The sequence below is a fragment of the Ranitomeya variabilis genome, chromosome 8 (genome assembly GCF_051348905.1).
Source record: "Ranitomeya variabilis isolate aRanVar5 chromosome 8, aRanVar5.hap1, whole genome shotgun sequence".
In the NCBI taxonomy this organism is placed as follows: Eukaryota; Metazoa; Chordata; class Amphibia; order Anura; family Dendrobatidae; genus Ranitomeya; species Ranitomeya variabilis.
This window is the reverse complement of record NC_135239.1, coordinates 216,695,432-216,713,251: the sequence shown is the minus strand read 5'-3', so window position 1 is coordinate 216,713,251 and position 17,820 is coordinate 216,695,432. Positions and strand designations below refer to the sequence as shown.

General features: G+C 54.3%; 1 protein-coding gene across 2 annotated transcripts in view; it reads right to left on the bottom strand.

Moving 5' to 3' along the window:
* Window positions 1–7,283: 7,283 nt before the first annotated feature.
* Window positions 7,284–17,820, bottom strand: part of HYAL2 (hyaluronidase 2) — a 90,384-nt gene continuing 79,847 nt past the window's right edge. For both annotated transcript variants that reach the window (XM_077277063.1, XM_077277064.1), the window contains exons 2-4: window positions 11,187–12,139; window positions 9,613–9,702; window positions 7,284–8,083 (exon numbers count right to left, since the gene is read on the bottom strand). In XM_077277063.1, the coding sequence (XP_077133178.1) occupies window positions 7,673–8,083; window positions 9,613–9,702; window positions 11,187–12,139 (1,454 nt within the window). In that variant the 3' untranslated portion in view covers window positions 7,284–7,672. The remainder of the gene's footprint in view (window positions 8,084–9,612; window positions 9,703–11,186; window positions 12,140–17,820) is intronic.

Below are 17,820 nucleotides of genomic sequence, written 5' to 3'. Positions count from 1 at the left end.
CGTTCAGGAGCTTTCTGCCACTTTTGTTGACTGTAGTGTCATAGCTGTTTCTCTCAGTGTGTACAGGGTCTTGGTCGTCATTCTCTGCTCCAAGTATGTAGATGTTCCCATCCGTGGTCAGGAAGTCTCTCTCTCTCCCTGTTCTTGCATTGAGGTCTCCAAAGATGAGAACTTTGCCCAGGGCCTGATAATGGGCGGCTTCTCTTTGTAAGATCTCGAAGCAGTCTGGATTGAAGTAGGGGGACTCTGGCGGTGGTATATAGGTGGCACAGAGGTGGACATCAGACTGGCAGGTGAGGATGGAGCTGCTGATTCTGATCCATATGTGGCTGCCTCCTTTCTTCACCGGTTTGATGTACTGGTGAAGCTCCTCTTTATACCAGATCAATACTCCTCCTGAGCCCCGGCCCTGTTTGATGTTTTTATTTTTCTGGGCATGGACCGAGAATTCCTTGTATCCAATAGGCACCAGGGATTCGTTTTCGGCTCTGGACCATGTTTCCAGGAGGATCTGAATGTCTATATTTTTCAGTCTTTGTATAAAATCAGGGTCCTTTGTTTTAGATCCAAAGGTTGAGGCGTTGAGACCCTGAATATTCCAGCTGCTGATTGTAAGTGAAGACATTCTTCAGTGTATTTTGTGTGTATATACCTTGTAATGAGTATAGCTGTGTGGGACAAACTGGATTTCTGACTGTTTTATGGAAGTGCTTGGTTCCATCCAGTCACATTAGAATTCTGCACAGTGCATTGAGCAGGGTCTTTATCTCATCCCTATCTCTGCTCTGCATGTGTCTGTGCGGGCTCGGTGGTCTCCTCCATGGAGGTCTCCTCCTCTGATGGTCTGACACTGGGTGAAGAGCTTTGTTACCAGCTTCAGGAGGTAGCGTTGGGGTTTTCTGCTCTTTCGTTCTCGGGGGTCTTTCAGTGTGACTATGGCCACTGTTGGATCCAGGCCTGGGGTCTCTGTTTAGCACGATGTCCTTCAGCTCTTTGGCCAGGAGGCTGACCCCTTGTTTGTTGAGATGTTTATTATCGTGCAGGTGACTGATGTTTATGGGGAGGTGTTGTGCCAGGGTCACGTTGGGCACAGTCTTGATCCTTTCAGTCAGTTCTGTATTGATGGTTTGGGTGGTTTGCCTGGGTGTGTCCTTTCTTGGGAGCAGCGATGACAGAATGATTTTACTGTCCGGGAATTTTAGGTTTGCCATCTTTGCCAGTTTGATCAGTTGTTCTGCGATCTGCTGGTGCTGGTCTGGTAGATTGTTTGTACCCGTGTGTATAATAATGTGCGTTGGGTTTGTAAACCGTGGTTTACTGATGACCTCTGCCACCTGTTCAATATTCGCACAGCGGACATACATACATACATACATACATACATACATACATACATACATACATACATACATACATACATACATACATTCGCACATACAGATGTATATATATATATATACAGTCACCACTAGAGGGGGCTCCTCACATACAGATGTGTATATATATATATATATATATATATATATATATATATATATATATATATATATATATATATATATACAGTCACCACTAGAGGGAGCTCCTCACATACAGATGTGTATATATATATATATACAGTCACCACTAGAGGGAGCTCCTCACATACAGATGTATATATATATACAGTCACCACTAGAGGGGGCTCCTCACATACAGATGTGTATGTATATGTATATATATATATATATATATATATATATATATATATATATATATATATATATATATATATATATAAATTGTGGTGCCCGTGTTCACACTGAGGGGATCCTGGTGTTTCCTGCAGTGGATTTGATAGTTTCTTCCGTTTTGCTCCTGTCTGATCCATCAGCGCCCGATTTGCAGGTTTCCTTTTTCGTCACAGAAGGTGCTGCACTTTTTTTTTTTATTATTTCTCACCAGTTTTTTCTAAAATTCTTCATGAATTAAAAGACAAAAAAAGCAAAGATGACTCCTCCCATGAACAGCGGAGCGGATTCTCTATAGAATCGAATTGGACATTTTCATCAATGCTTCTATATTACTTCTAAACACTCTTTTTCGGTGATTCCTTTGTATCTTGTTCATACTGCACCCACACACACTAATGATACACCATTTGTAAGGTAAACTTGCCCCCTTCAGCAAGAAAATAGCCAAACAAACCACACATCCACGATGTGATCACAAAATACAGTTTAAACATTAATTTTCATAATCCAGAATTAAGAAAACAGCCGCACAACTCAAATCTCCTGTGAAATAAAAATCCTTTGTCCTTTATTTCATTTGCACAATGTGGACAAGGTTATAAGGGAGAGACGTTGGCAGAACATGCAGAAAAACAAAAGACTACGGCCGTTTCGCGTCTTGCACTCTTCAACAGGTCCTATGCTATGAATGGTCATTTCCTTTTATGCTGCAACAACTAATCTGATTAATTAAAATCACATCTGTGTGAATTTAAAAACATACAAAATGCACAAAAATGTGTACAAAAAATAACAAACTAGTTAAATATTTTCACAAAACAAAAAAGTGCACATTTTTGTGTATTTTGTATGTTTTAAAATTCACACAGATGTGATTTGAATTAATCAGATTAGTTGTTGCAGCATAAAAGGAAATGACCATTCATAGCATAGGACCCGTTGAAGAGTGCAAGACGCGAAACGGCCGTAGTCTTTTGTTTTTCTGCATGTTCTGCTAACGTCTCTCTCTTATAACCTTGTCCACATTGTGCAAATGAAATAAAGGACAAAGTTTTTTTTATTTCACGGATGATTCGAGTTGTACGGCTGTTTTCTTCTTATTTCTGGATTACTTCACACGTGTTTTTCAGCAAGCACCTCCACACACCGTGAATATACCGTGAAGGGTTTCGTTGAATCAGAGACCATCATCTCCACTAGAAAGTCGATTGTTTTGTCTTTGTGCCATTCAATTTTCTCTTTGTGATTTTCATAAAACTGCAATAAGGAAAAATGACCTGCAGGTGGCACCACACTACCCCAAAGCATACTACCACAAAGCTGAAACAAATCCTATCATTTGCCTTAGGGGCTTTCCAGCTTGCCGAACTCCTTGCCCGGCCGATTTCAGGCAGGTCCAAAAAATATTTGCTACATATGTGGAAGTAGAATAAAAGTAAAACTTTACCAGTTTAAGACTTCAGCTTTAAAACTGAAGATATAAATGAATGCAGCCTAAAAGGGACCGGACAGGTTCTGAACCATCGGATTTCCCGTATTATTGGACAGTCATTGAAAAGTCTATCTTCCTTCTAAGGTCGCCTCTGGTTCTAAGTAAAAGACTGCAGCGTTGACATAACTCAGACTGTACATTGTTTCCCGATGGGAGAGATTGGTGGAAACAACCTTGCAAAAATGTAAAAAAAAAAAAAAAATCCAACCGTAGGGGAAAAAAAAAGGTAAAATAATTTGCAGCTATTACTTTTTTTTTTTTTTTTTAAGGGATATTCCCAACTATTATACAAAGGTGTAAATACGGTCAGTTATGAGGTCAATTCTCCATCATTTTTACTGTCAAAGTGGCCCTGCTGTACAGGGAGCTGCTCCGGTCACATACACAGGGCTGTGCTGCACTTCCCTGCACTGCAGATAGATGGCAGTGCTGCTGTGGAGGGGAAAAAGTGCTGCTGCCCCTGTTCTTCTGCAAGGTCCTGACAACAGACCCCTTCTGATCAGTAAGTAAAATACCATTATGTGTAATGTTGGGGGATCTCCTTCAGGCTGGAGTCACACACAATGTATAAGATAAATCAGTCTGTTTTACACGGACGAGAATCGCAGAAATGTTCCCTGAACAGTGATCCGTATGTGTGATCCGTGTGCAGTGCGAGGAGGCGATTTCCTCACATGTAAGCATCAATGTGACATCTGTATGACGAGATTCTCTAGCCGGCATGCAAAATGGACATAAAATGGATCCATGGGCTCAAACATTCATGAAAACATATATACAGTGTATATAAACTGCTCAAAAACTAAAGGGAACACCACAATCCCACATCCTAGATATCACTGGATGAAATATTCCAGTTGTAAATCTTTATTCATTACATAGTGGAATGTGTTGAGAAGAATAAAACCTAAAAATGATCAACGTAAATCACAACTAATATCCCACGGAGGTCTGGAGTTGGAATGATGCTCAAAATCAAAGTGGAAAATGAAGTTACAGGCTGATCCAACTTCAGTGGAAATGTCTCATGACAAGGAAATGATGCTCAGTAGTGTGTGTGGCCTCCACGTGCCTGTATGACCTCCCTACAATGCCTGGGCTTGCTCCTGATGAGGCGGCGGATGGTCTCCTGAGGGATCTCCTCCCAGACCTGGACTAAAGCATCCGCCAACTCCTGGACAGTCTGTGGTGCAACGTGACGGTGGTGGATGGAGCGAGACATGATGTCCCAGATGTGTTCAATCAGATTCAGTTCTAGGGAATGGACAGGCCAGTCCATAGCTTCAATGTCTTCATCTTGCAGGAACTGCTGACACACTCCAGCCACATGAGGTCTGGCATTGTCCTGCATTAGGAGGAACCCAGGGCCAACCGCACCAGCATATGGTCTCACAAGGGGTCTGAGGATCTCATCTCGATACCTAATGGCAGTCAGGCTACCTCTGGCGAGCACATGGAGGGCTGTGCGGCCCCCCAAAGAAATGCCACCCCACACCATTACTGACCCACTGCCAAACCGGTCATGCTGAAGGATGTTGCAGGCAGCAGATCGCTCTCCACGGCGTCTCCAGACTCTGTCACGTCTATCACATGTGCTCAGTGTGAACCTGCTTTCTTCTGTGAAGAGCACAGGGCGCCAGTGGTGAATCTGCCAATCCTGGTGTTCTGTGGCAAATGCCAAGTGTCCTGCACGGTGTTGGGCTGTGAGCACAACCCCCATCTGTGGACGTCGGGCACTCAGACCATCCTCATGGAGTCGGTTTCTAACCGTTTGTGCAGACACATGCACATTTGTGGCCTGCTGGAGGTCATTTTGCAGGGCTCTGGCAGTGCTCCTCCTGTTCCTCCTTGCACAAAGGCGGAGGTAGTGATCCTGCTGCTGGGTTATTGCCCTCCTACGGCCCCCTCCATGTCTCCTGGCCTGTCTCCTGGTAGCGCCTCCAGCCTCTGGACACTACGCTGACAGGCACAGCAAACCTTCTTGCCACAGCTCGCATTGATGTGCCATCCTGGATGAGCTGCACTACCTGAGCCACTTGTGTGGGTTGTAGAGTCCGTCTCATGCTACCACGAGTTTGAAAGCACAACCAACATTCAAAAGTGACCAAAACATCAGCCAGAAAGCATTGGTACTGAGATGTGGTCAGTGGTCCCCACCTGCAGAACCGCTCCTTTATTGAGGGGGTCTTGATAATTGCCAATAATTCCCATCTGTTGTCTATTCCATTTGCACAACAGCATCTGAAATTGTCAGTCAGTGTTGCTTCCTAAGTGGACAGTTTGATTTCACAGAAGCTTCATTTACTTGGAGTTATATTCTGTTAAGTGTTCCCTTTATTTTATTTTAGTGTGTGTATATATATATATATCTCAGTGACACACATACCTCTCTGTGTTCATCATCTCATTAAATACATTAACATTTCACCAGCTTAATTTTCCTGACATTGCCTGCGCCTCCGACAACTAATGTGTGAAAATTTTGCACGGGCCAACTAGTATTTTAAGAATTTCCAAAAGTTTTTACTCAAAAAATGTCTGTGTGAACATCGTCTTAGAAAGAGGACGGAGCGTTTATTGTGCTCCTCTGTGATTAGGTCACCTGGGGGCCACCTAATGCTGCAGGGTCGGCTCCCGGACCCCCAACATTCATCTGGTCACATATCTGGGGGGTCATTTACTTAAATGTATGTAACAGATGTTGGTGCGGCCGAGCAGGAGCCCCCTGTATAACGTCTACACGCCCCATGCAGGAGGGTGGTCTGCGGGAGCAGTTACAGGCACATCATGGTGCCGAAGCTGCAGGCAGCCAGGAAGGGGTTACGCCGCACGCCTCACCCCGGGGGGCCATGTCAGTAAGTTCACAGGACATGGGGCTTCACATCTGGAAGACGTTGGTGCAGCAGGACGAGGCCCCGACACAGCGGCACAAAGTAACGGGGTGCAGCCGATTCCTGGGATAAGGGGTGGGCGAGTACAGAGGGCCCACCCTGAGGACCCCACCACCCCCTGCAGAGCTACACAGCGAGGAGCCAGAAACACATCTATGTCCAGCAGCAACGATTGCTGTCAGTGAATCTAAGCCCCCAGCGGAGGGTCTGCTACAATGGAACCTCTTGTCTCTTCAGTCCTGGACTGTTCCTGCACCGACACATTGTAACGAGCCGCCACTGTCAGCTTTGGGGATAAATGAAAGAAAAGAAAGTGCAGATCCCAGTGGTGAACAGGGATCTGCTGGCGGGATCCAGGGATCACGGAGACGAGGCGGTGGGCCGACACCAGCGCGGCCGGGCAGAGTAGGAATCCGGGGGGATTAGAAGAACTTGGTTCCTTGTTTCTCTGTCTCCATCACCAGGAAGGTGCGAATATACAATGAATCCCCTGCAGGAGGCGCCACCTACTGGTGAGGTATCCATGACGCTTCCTTACCTGCACCCGGATCCCCCCTCCCTCCCCCCCAAAAAAACCAAACAAACAAATATGTGATAATATGTAACGACTCCGGTAACTCTCGGCTTTTCTAGAATCCCCCGATGATGGCGGCAGCGGCACAATAAAGACCCCATGAGCCTGAAAGCATCAGTGGTCCCAGATGGGAGATCCCCCTAGACGCACCGCAGAGGCGCAGCATGAGGAGTCACATCGGATTTACAAATTAGCGGCAAAACCTGATGGCGGAAATGAAGAACAGAGAACAATAACGGATTGTGCGACGGGACGATGTAACCGCAGAGCGCCAGGATCGCACGCGGCGGAGACCTAGATGTCTAACTATAGTCTTCGTTTCATATTATTGATCAGCACTTGTTACTTTATCAGGTTTTGGTTTTATTTGGGGGGGGGGGGCAGGGTAATGACGCATCATGGACACCCACCACTAGGTGGTGCCTCCTGCAGGGGATTTCATTGTGTTTCCAGCTCCTGATGATGGAGAAACAAGGAGCCAAGTTCTTCTAGTCCTCCCTGGTGTCGGACCACCGCCTCCTCTCCTGCCCGCACATCACTTACTCTCGGGGGCCGAGCCCCTGTACACTGATCATTCCTGTAGGAAGACGGGCACCAGGATGGGAAAATACTTTATTGGTCTGTGTTTGTCGGATGTAGCAGAGCCGGGCTGCGCGGAGCTGCAGTGTCTGGATCACCAGCTCCAGATGAGGGGTTCACACGTCGGCCGGAGACCCCCGATGACCTCGCAGCCACACAACAGAGACTTCAGAAAATACTATAAAAACGGAGGAAGGCACCGGCGTGAGCGCAGGCACTGCGGATCCCTGCCGGAGGGGATGAGACCCTTATTGCACGGTTGTAGCCCTTGCACCCCGCGCCCCTGTGGAGGCGCGGAGATAATGGTTGGGTCCCGGAGGTAGGAATACACGGCGCCATCCCATGGCGGACACAGAGTTCAGCGCTAATAAATAAGAAGGTCCCCGGCTGTTGGCAGCGGCGCTCAGAGCAGCAGGAGTGACCCCAGCAGCAGTGACCCCAGCAGCGTGTGGCCCCTGAGGGGCCCGGGGACTCCGGCCCGGTTCTCTGTGCTTCTCTGGGTCCCGCAGCTGTCGCCGGACCAGTCCACATAACACTGGCAGCGGAAGTGAGCGCTCAGGTAGCGCTTGTCGTCCTCCGAGAGCCGCCCCTCCGCCCACACCGGGGCCGACGCATTGCTGCTGCTCCAGTCCTGCACGATGCGGAAGCTGGCGGCGCTGAGGTGCAGGAACCCCGACGTGTCATTGGCCAGTCGGACGCAACGGCCGCTCCCGCTGCACAGGAAATGGCTGCAAAGCTCCGCCGCCGTCGTCACATTCACCAAGTATTCACCAAAGCTCTGCTCCAGGTACGACTTCACCGCCAGGCACGAGTCCTGCAAAGACCAGAGAGCATGAGGAAGACGAAGAGGGCCGAGGAAAAGGATGGGGCCAGAGGAAGAGGGAAAGGGGGCCGAGGAAGAGGTGGGGCCGGGGAAAAGGATGGGGCCGGAGGAAGAGGAGCGGCAGAGGAAGAGGTGGGGCCGGGGAAGAGGGAAGGGGCCGAGGAAGGAGGGCCGAGGAAAAGGATGGGGCCGGAGGAAGAGGGAGCCGAGGAAGGAGGCCGAGGAAGGGGGAAGGAGGCCGAGGAAGGAGGGAAGGGGGCCGAGGAAGAGGGAAGGGGGACCGGAGGAAGAGGGACGAGGAAGGAGGGAAGAGGGCCGGGGGCCGGAGGAAGAGGGCCGAGGAAGGAGGGAAGGGGGCCGGAGGAAGAGGAAAGGGGGCCAAGGAAGAGGGAAGGAGGCCGAGGAAGGAGGGAAAGGGGGCCGAGGAAGGGGGCCGGAGGAAGTGGAAAGGAGGAAGAGGAAAGGGGGCCGGAGGAAGAGGGAAAGGGGTCCGGAGGAAGAGGGACGGGGGGCCGAGGAAGGAGGGAAGGGGGGCCGAGGAAGGGGGCCAGGGAAGGGGGACCGAGGAAGGGGGCCGAGGAAGGAGGGAGGGAGGGGGGGGTCGGAGGAAGAGGGAAGGGGGTCGGAGGAAGAGGGAAGGGGGCCGAGGAAGGGGGCCGGAGGAAGAGGAAAGGAGGAAGAGGAAAGGGGAAAAGAGGAAGAGGGACGGGGGCCGAGGAAGGGGGAAAGGGGTCCGAGGAAGAGGGAAGGGGGGCCGAGGAAGGAGGGCCAGAGGAAGAGGAAAGGGGGCCGGAGGAAGGGGGCCGGAGGAAGGGGGCCGAGGAAGAGGGAAAGGGGGCCGAGGAAGAGGGAAAGGGGGCCGAGGAAGGAGGCCGAGGAAGGGGGCCGGAGGAAGAGGAAAGGGGGCCGAGGAAGGAGGGAAGGGGGCCAGGGAAGGGGGCCAAGGAAGGGGGCTGGAGGAAGAGGGGGCCGAGGGAAGGGGGCAGGAGGCAGAGGAAGGGGGGAAGGGGGCCGAGGAAGGAGGGAAGAGGAAGAGGTGGGGCCGAGGAAGGAAGAGGTGGGGCCGAGGAAGGAAGAGGTGGGGCCGAGGAAGGAAGAGGTGGGGCCGAGGAAGGAAGAGGTGGGGCCGAGGAAGGAAGAGGTGGGGCCGAGGAAGGGGGAAGGAGGCCGAGGGAAGAGGGCCGGGGAAGAGGAGGGGGCCGGGGAGGGGTAAGGGGCACAGAGGCTGAGGGGAGGCACAGAGGTGGAAAGAGAGGAGTAAAAGGTCAAAAGAGGTGAGGAGGCCGGGACAGAGGAGGCCGGGACAGAGGAGGCCGGGACAGAGGAGGCCGGGACAGAGGAGGCCGTGCATCAGGCTCTAACGCACAGGGGGTACAGGACCTGCAGACCGGTTGAGCAGTAGTCTCCGCTGCAGGCTCTGGCATGCTGGGATTTGTAGTTTCATACCAGCTGCAGGACGGGTCACGAGCTTCCAATATGGGGGAGGGCGTTACATCACACACACCGGAGCAGGCACTTACCGCGTTCTTGGCGTATTCGGCGTCTCCCCAGAAGATGACCCCGGCGGCCCCCTGAGCAGCGCTCTCCCCGATGGTGGAGATCAGATCGACCTGAAAGAAACAAATGAAAGCTCAGAACGAGCGCTGGGTGCACAGCCGCCATGACAGCGCCCACAGGGATATCGCCCCCCGCACCACGGCTGCGCTGGTAGTCCATTCATGAATCAGGAGGCCCAGGATGAGCAGAGCAATGAGCTCTGTACAATACATGATTTCTGGGGGCTCCTGGTTATCGGGGGATATGAGGTATAAGCAGTATGGTGGGGTTTGGTCTCTGGGGGGCTGCTGGAAGAGCGCTCTGCCTTGTAATAAGCGGCTGCAGTGTGCGCAGGATTCTGGATTCTTCCGTGTCGGACGGGCCCGGTCCTGCACTCGATTCATTCCTCCCCAGATTCCATGTTGGGGGCTGTGGATTCCTGGATCACCCACGCAGCACAGCTCTACGCCGGCCGCAGGGGTGGGGGGTCCGCTGCATGTTATCCAGGGGACGGAGGCAGCGAGTCACCGACTGAACGATGCACCGCGCCCGACTGACCAGGACCACCGATATCGAGGGCGCCGGCCCCTCCAGACAAGTCAGGGGGCTTCTCTGTACACTCACATGTGACCCCTACATGACGCGGCACTCTGGGGGGTTCGGCGGAGTTGGCGCCATTCAGCGGCCGGGCTGCGGAGTCAGTATAACATGGAGCGACTCCGACTCCCATCATCTCTACCACACTGGGGGCAGCAGTGCTGGAGACGTCCGCTCAGACCTCGGCTTCTAGTGGCTGCACGTTCTGCCCACCTCAGCCGGGACCGGGGGAGGGGAGCGGGAGGTTTGTGTTACCGACCCCACACTGAGAAGACGACGGCACCGCATGGGGATCAGATACAAAATGGCGTCAGATCGGATCTCCGACAAACCAGTAATGTCGGCTCTGAACATGGGAACGGCGACTATCTGCTAGGTCAGACATAAAGCAAAACCTTAGTGAGCAGTGCATTGTGGGAACTGACAATGGGGAGGAGCTACATTTTGGATGTGGCCAGAGAACAGGAGGGGATTGGCCATGTTTACTTCAGCCGATCCGCTCTTGTCTGGTTCGAGCAGCGCTTGACCTAATGATGGGCAGACGCCATGTGACCCCCGCCAGACGCCCTGTGACCCCCGCCAGACGCCATGTGAGCCCCCCAGACGCCATGTGACCCCCGCCAGATGCCCTGTGACCCCCGCCAGATGCCCTGTGACCCCCGCCAGACGCCATGTGACCCCCGCCAGACGCCATGTGACCCCCCCCAGACGCCATGTGACCCCCCCAGACGCCATGTGACCCTGCCAGACGCCATGTGACCCCGCCAGATGCCATGTGACCCCCCCCAGACGCCCTGTAACCCCCCCCCCGACGCCATGTGACCCCCCCCAGACGCCCTGTAACCCCCCGCCAGACGCCATGTGACCCCGCCAGACGCCATGTGACCCCCCCCAGACGCCATGCCCCCCGCCAGACGCCATGTGACCCCCCCCAGACGCCCTGTGACCCGGGAGGGCTCACCTGGGACAGGGTGTCCATCTTCCTCATGTAGGTGGGCCGCGAGTACACGTAGACGGGCAGGGCGTAGTCCTTGTGGTGTTTGTTTGCGATCCTCATGGCTTCCTTCACCCGGTAGTGCACGAAGAGGCGTCCCTGCGCAGTGGAGGCCAGCGACAGGTTCAGGTAGATGGACGGGAAGAGCGCGGTGCTGGCCTCCCACAGCCAGGACAGCTGGTCGTTGCGGGCGATCTCCACGTCCGGGCACCTCCCGGTGTAGCTCTCCCAGTTCTGCAGGTAGTTGTGGTTGTAACAGTCGGGGAACAGGTAGAAGCCCCAGAGGCGCCGGGGCCGGACGCTCCGCGCGCGCTGCACTGTCTGCTCCATGAAGCTGCGGGCGGCGCTCTCAAACTCGAACTGCGCTTGCTTCAGCACATCTTCTGCCGGCCACGAGGGGTGATGGGTGGCCACCAATTTACGGGAAAAGTACCTGTATATATCCTTGGGGTACCAGTTTCTGAGCCAGATGGGGCGCCATTCCTCCCAGTCGATGACGGCCAGACCTTCCTCGTCCACGGTTTTATTAATGTATTTCTTTAACCCTTCCTGCATAGCGTTCAGGTGAGTGCTGAGGCTGGCGTTCTGGGGGAGGCCGCCATAGTGGGACGTGTTGGTATCGTCGATGTAGGGGTAGTAGCCGAGCCGCTCTTTGTAGAAGATGGCGAGTTTCTGGTCCACGAAGCCCTCGTTAGGAGAAGCATTGAAGTCAAAGACGCGCAAATCAAAAGGCACGTTGTGTCGCGGCAGACATTCCTGCGTCGGGGCGTTCCAGCCCACCACAAATGGACGCCGACTGTAAATAGGGCTCGCGGTCGGCTTCTCCATAGCCGGGGATGAGAGGCCATGATGGAAGAGGAGGAGAAAGCACCAGAGGAGGAACATGGAGGAGGGAAGCATGGCGACCACCGAGGAGACCCCTGAGGAGGAGAGAAAATCCATCAATTATCAGAAAATCGTCACCAACTAATAACCACAAATAAAACTCAACTGGGGCAAAACTGAGGCCGAGATAACGGAGCCGCGACCACCCCACCTACAAGTGCTGCGCTCCCCCCAGACACCGGCACTCACAGGTCAGCTGAGCCCCCCCTACCCAGACAGAGGTGGGCTGAGCCCCCCACTACCCAGACACAGGTCGGCTGAGCCCCCCACTACCCAGACAGAGGTGGGCTGAGCCCCCCACTACCCAGACAGAGGTGGGCTGAGCCCCCCACTACCCAGACAGAGGTGGGCAGAGCCCCTCACTACCCAGACAGAGGTGGGCTGAGCCCCCCACTACCCAGACAGAGGTGGGCTGAGCCCCCCACTACCCAGACAGAGGTGGGCTGAGCCCCCCACTACCCAGACAGAGGTGGGCTGAGCCCCCCAATGCCCAGACAGAGGTGGGCTGAGCCCCCCAATGCCCAGACACAGGTCGGCTGAGCCCCCCACTACCCAGACACAGGTCGGCTGAGCCCCCCAATGCCCAGACACAGGTCGGCTGAGCCCCCCACTACCCAGACACAGGTCGGCTGAGCCCCCCACTACCCAGACACAGGTCGGCTGAGCCCCCCACTACCCAGACAGAGGTGGGCTGAGCCCCCCCTACCCAGACAGAGGTGGGCTGAGCTCCCCACTAACCAGACAGAGGTGGGCTGAGCCCTCCACTACCCAGACAGAGGTCAGCTGAGCCCCCCCACTACCCAGACAGAGGTCGGCTGAGCCCCCCACTACCCAGACACAGGTCGGCTGAGCCCCCCACTACCCAGACACAGGTCGGCTGAGCCCCCCACTACCCAGACACAGGTCGGCTGAGCCCCCCACTACCCAGACAGAGGTGGGCTGAGCTCCCCACTAACCAGACAGAGGTGGGCTGAGCCCCCCACTACCCAGACAGAGGTGGGCTGAGCCCCCCACTACCCAGACAGAGGTCGGCTGAGCCCCCCAATGCCCAGACACAGGTCGGCTGAGCCCCCCAATGCCCAGACACAGGTCGGCTGAGCCCCCCACTACCCAGACACAGGTCGGCTGAGCCCCCCACTACCCAGACACAGGTCGGCTGAGCCCCCCACTAACCAGACAGAGGTGGGCTGAGCCCCCCACTAACCAGACAGAGGTGGGCTGAGCCCCCCACTACCCAGACAGAGGTCGGCTGAGCCCCCCACTACCCAGACACAGGTCGGCTGAGCCCCCCACTACCCAGACACAGGTCGGCTGAGCCCCCCACTACCCAGACAGAGGTGGGCTGAGCCCCCCCTACCCAGACAGAGGTGGGCTGAGCTCCCCACTAACCAGACAGAGGTGGGCTGAGCCCCCCACTACCCAGACAGAGGTCAGCTGAGCCCCCCCACTACCCAGACAGAGGTCGGCTGAGCCCCCCACTACCCAGACAGAGGTGGGCTGAGCCCCCCCTACCCAGACAGAGGTCGGCTGAGCCCCCCACTACCCAGAAAGAGGTGGGCTGAGCCCCCCCTACCCAGACACAGGTCGGCTGAGCCCCCCACTACCCAGACAGAGGTAGGCTGAGCCCCCCCCCTACCCAGACAGAGGTCGGCAGAGCCCCCCACTACCCAGACAGAGGTGGGCTGAGCCCCCCACTACCCAGACAGAGGTCGGCTGAGCCCCCCCCTACCCAGACAGAGGTGGGCTGAGCCCCCCACTACCCAGACAGAGGTCGGCTGAGCCCCCCACTACCCAGACAGCTGAGGGCTCGTTACATTGTGTCACTGCTGGGCAGGATTTTTAGCTCTGAGGATTCACCATCAGCAAGCAGAGATCTTACAAAACCCAGTGTGGTGTGCAGCGAGGTCACGACCCGTCGGATAGTTTTGGTGTCACCATACATCGCACGGTACGTACAACCCCCACCGTCGCCTGCGAGACAAGAAAGGACACCGCCGTGACCTCATGTGACGCTTCTGTACAGACGGTGTCAGGGCCTCGTCCATAGCGGCCATTACACCTGACAGGGCGACTGACGGAGACGAAGCGTCAGAGGACGATCCACCCGAGGCCGTTACCGGAGATTATATATAGAAACAAAGGGAACAGCCCCGCAAAGGAATGCGGAGCCGACGTCAGAGCACAGGGCGCTGCTGCCCCTATTCACTTCTATGGGAGCGGCGGCTGCCCTATCAGACTGCAGAGCAACAGCTAACAGGGAGTAATAGAGGGAAGTCAGCGCCCCGAGGAATGGCTGATAACAGGGAGTAATAGAGGGAAGTCAGCGCCCCGAGGAATGGCTGATAACAGGGAGTAATAGAGGGAAGTCAGCGCCCCGAGGAATGGCTGATAACAGGGAGTAATAGAGGGAAGTCAGCGCCCCGAGGAATGGCTGATAACAGGGAGTAATAGAGGGAAGTCACCTCCCCAGTAATGGCTGATAACAGGGAGTAATAGAGGGAAGTCAGCGCCCCGAGGAATGGCTGATAACAGGGAGTAATAGAGGGAAGTCACCTCCCCAGTAATGGCTGATAACAGGGAGTAATAGAGGGAAGTCACCTCCCCAGTAATGGCTGATAACAGGGAGTAATAGAGGGAAGTCAGCGCCCCGAGGAATGGCTGATAACAGGGAGTAATAGAGGGAAGTCACCTCCCCAGTAATGGCTGATAACAGGGAGTAATAGAGGGAAGTCAGCGCCCCGAGGAATGGCTGATAACAGGGAGTAATAGAGGGAAGTCAGCGCCCCGAGGAATGGCTGATAACAGGGAGTAATAGAGGGAAGTCAGCGCCCCAGTAATGGCTGATAACAGGGAGTAATAGAGGGAAGTCAGCACCCCGAGGAATGGCTGATAACAGGGAGTAATAGAGGGTAGTCTCCTCCCCCAGTAATGGCTGATAACAGGGAGTAATAGAGGGAAGTCAGCGCCCCGAGGAATGGCTGATAACAGGGAGTAATAGAGGGAAGTCACCTCCCCAGTAATGGCTGATAACAGGGAGTAATAGAGGGAAGTCAGCGCCCCAGTAATGGCTGATAACAGGGAGTAATAGAGGGAAGTCACCTCCCCCCAGTAATGGCTGATAACAGGGAGTAATAGAGGGAAGTCACCTCCCCAGTAATGGCTGATAACAGGGAGTAATAGAGGGAAGTCACCTCCCCAGTAATGGCTGATAACAGGGAGTAATAGAGGGAAGTTACCTCCCCAGTAATGGCTGATAACAGGGAGTAATAGAGGGTAGTCTCCTCCCCCAGTAATGGCTGATAACAGGGAGTAATAGAGGGAAGTCAGCGCCCCGAGGAATGGCTGATAACAGGGAGTAATAGAGGGAAGTCAGCGCCCCAGTAATGGCTGATAACAGGGAGTAATAGAGGGAAGTCACCTCCCCCAGTAATGGCTGATAACAGGGAGTAATAGAGGGAAGTCACCTCCCCCAGTAATGGCTGATAACAGGGAGTAATAGAGGGAAGTCACCTCCCCAGTAATGGCTGATAACAGGGAGTAATAGAGGGAAGTCACCTCCCCCAGTAATGGCTGATAACAGGGAGTAATAGAGGGAAGTCACCTCCCCAGTAATGGCTGATAACAGGGAGTAATAGAGGGAAGTCACCTTCCCATTAATGGCTGATAACAGGGAGTAATAGAGGGAAGTCACCTCCCCCAGTAATGGCTGATAACAGGGAGTAATAGAGGGAAGTCAGCGCCCCAGTAATGGCTGATAACAGGGAGTAATAGAGGGAAGTCACCTCCCCCAGTAATGGCTGATAACAGGGAGTAATAGAGGGAAGTCACCTCCCCCAGTAATGGCTGATAACAGGGAGTAATAGAGGGAAGTCACCTCCCCAGTAATGGCTGATAACAGGGAGTAATAGAGGGAAGTCAGCGCCCCGAGGAATGGCTGATAACAGGGAGTAATAGAGGGAAGCCAGCGCCCGAGTAATGGCTGATAACAGGGAGTAATAGAGGGAAGTCACCTCCCCAGTAATGGCTGATAACAGAGAGTAATAGAGGGAAGTCAGCGCCCCAGTAATGGCTGATAACAGGGAGTAATAGAGGGAAGTCACCTCCCCCAGTAATGGCTGATAACAGGGAGTAATAGAGGGAAGTCACCTCCCCAGTAATGGCTGATAACAGGGAGTAATAGAGGGAAGTCACCTCCCCAGTAATGGCTGATAACAGGGAGTAATAGAGGGAAGTTACCTCCCCAGTAATGGCTGATAACAGGGAGTAATAGAGGGAAGTCACCTCCCCAGTAATGGCTGATAACAGAGAGTAATAGAGGGAAGTCACCTCCCCCAGTAATGGCTGATAACAGGGAGTAATAGAGGGAAGTCAGCGCCCCGAGGAATGGCTGATAACAGGGAGTAATAGAGGGAAGTCACCTCCCCAGTAATGGCTGATAACAGGGAGTAATAGAGGGTAGTCAGCGCCCCAGTAATGGCTGATAACAGGGAGTAATAGAGGGAATTCACCTCCCCAGTAATGGCTGATAACAGGGAGTAATAGAGGGAAGTCACCTCCCCCAGTAATGGCTGATAACAGGGAGTAATAGAGGGTAGTCACCTCCCCAGTAATGGCTGATAACAGGGAGTAGTAGATTGCCGTAAGCCTCTGGTCCGTTTCGCTGCTGGGAGGACGGTGACACTGACCTGATTCTGGGGACAGACGGACGGATCTGTGTTTCGGGCGCTGACATTACAAGTACCAGAGGCCCCACCCCCCGTCCTGCCGCTCCGCGACCCCCCCCCGTCCTGCCGCTCCGCGACCCCCCCCGTCCTGCCGCTCCGCGACCCCCCCCCGTCCTGCCGCTCCGCGCCCCCCCGTCCTGCTGCTCCGCGACCCCCCCCCTGCCCCTCCGCGCCCCCCGTCCTGCCGCTCCGCGCCCCCCCTGCCCCTCCGCGACCCCAGTCCTGCCGCTCCGCGCCCCCCCCTGCCCCTCCGCGCCCCCCGTCCTGCCGCTCCGCGCCCCCCCTGCCCCTCCGCGACCCCAGTCCTGCCGCTCCGTGCCCCCCCCTGCCCCTCCGCGCCCCCCGTCCTGCCGCTCCGCGCCCCCCGTCCTGCCGTTGTCTGTCCGCCCCCGCCCTACAGGTGTGTATGAGAACGCAGCGATCGGTATGTGTCAGGGTGTAGAACAAGGAGGGTTTGGTCCGTGTCCTCCGGGGGGAAAACCAGACAATCGTGTAGTTCTGGGAGCTGGTGACGGCCGACAGATCGATGGCGTCAGACTTCTCAGGTTTCTTCCTCAGGACTAAAATCAAAGTTTGTGAAGAAACAAATCTATGCGAAAAAAGGCAACATCTAATACATGAACATTAAGCGTTAAAGGCAACATCTAATACATGAACATTAAGCGTTCTCTTATTTTTTTATATTCTTTTGCACATTTGTCACAAATGTTTCCGACCAAAAAATGTAAATATTACACAGAGAAATAATCAGGAGCCGACGTTTATAAATGGCCGATAAAGCCGCGGTCCGTCCAGCTGAGCCGAGATCCCGGCACAGATCTCCGTAATAACTGAAGGACACGACATTGTCACCTCCGGCCTCTCCGGAGCCCTCACAGCCGCCATCACCTCCTCCTCTGTGTTGTGGAGAACCCTTTGCCCCCCTGTGACCGGCGCCGTCCTCGGTAGAATCAGATCCTCCTCTGTGCCGTGGAGAACCCTTTGCCCCCCTG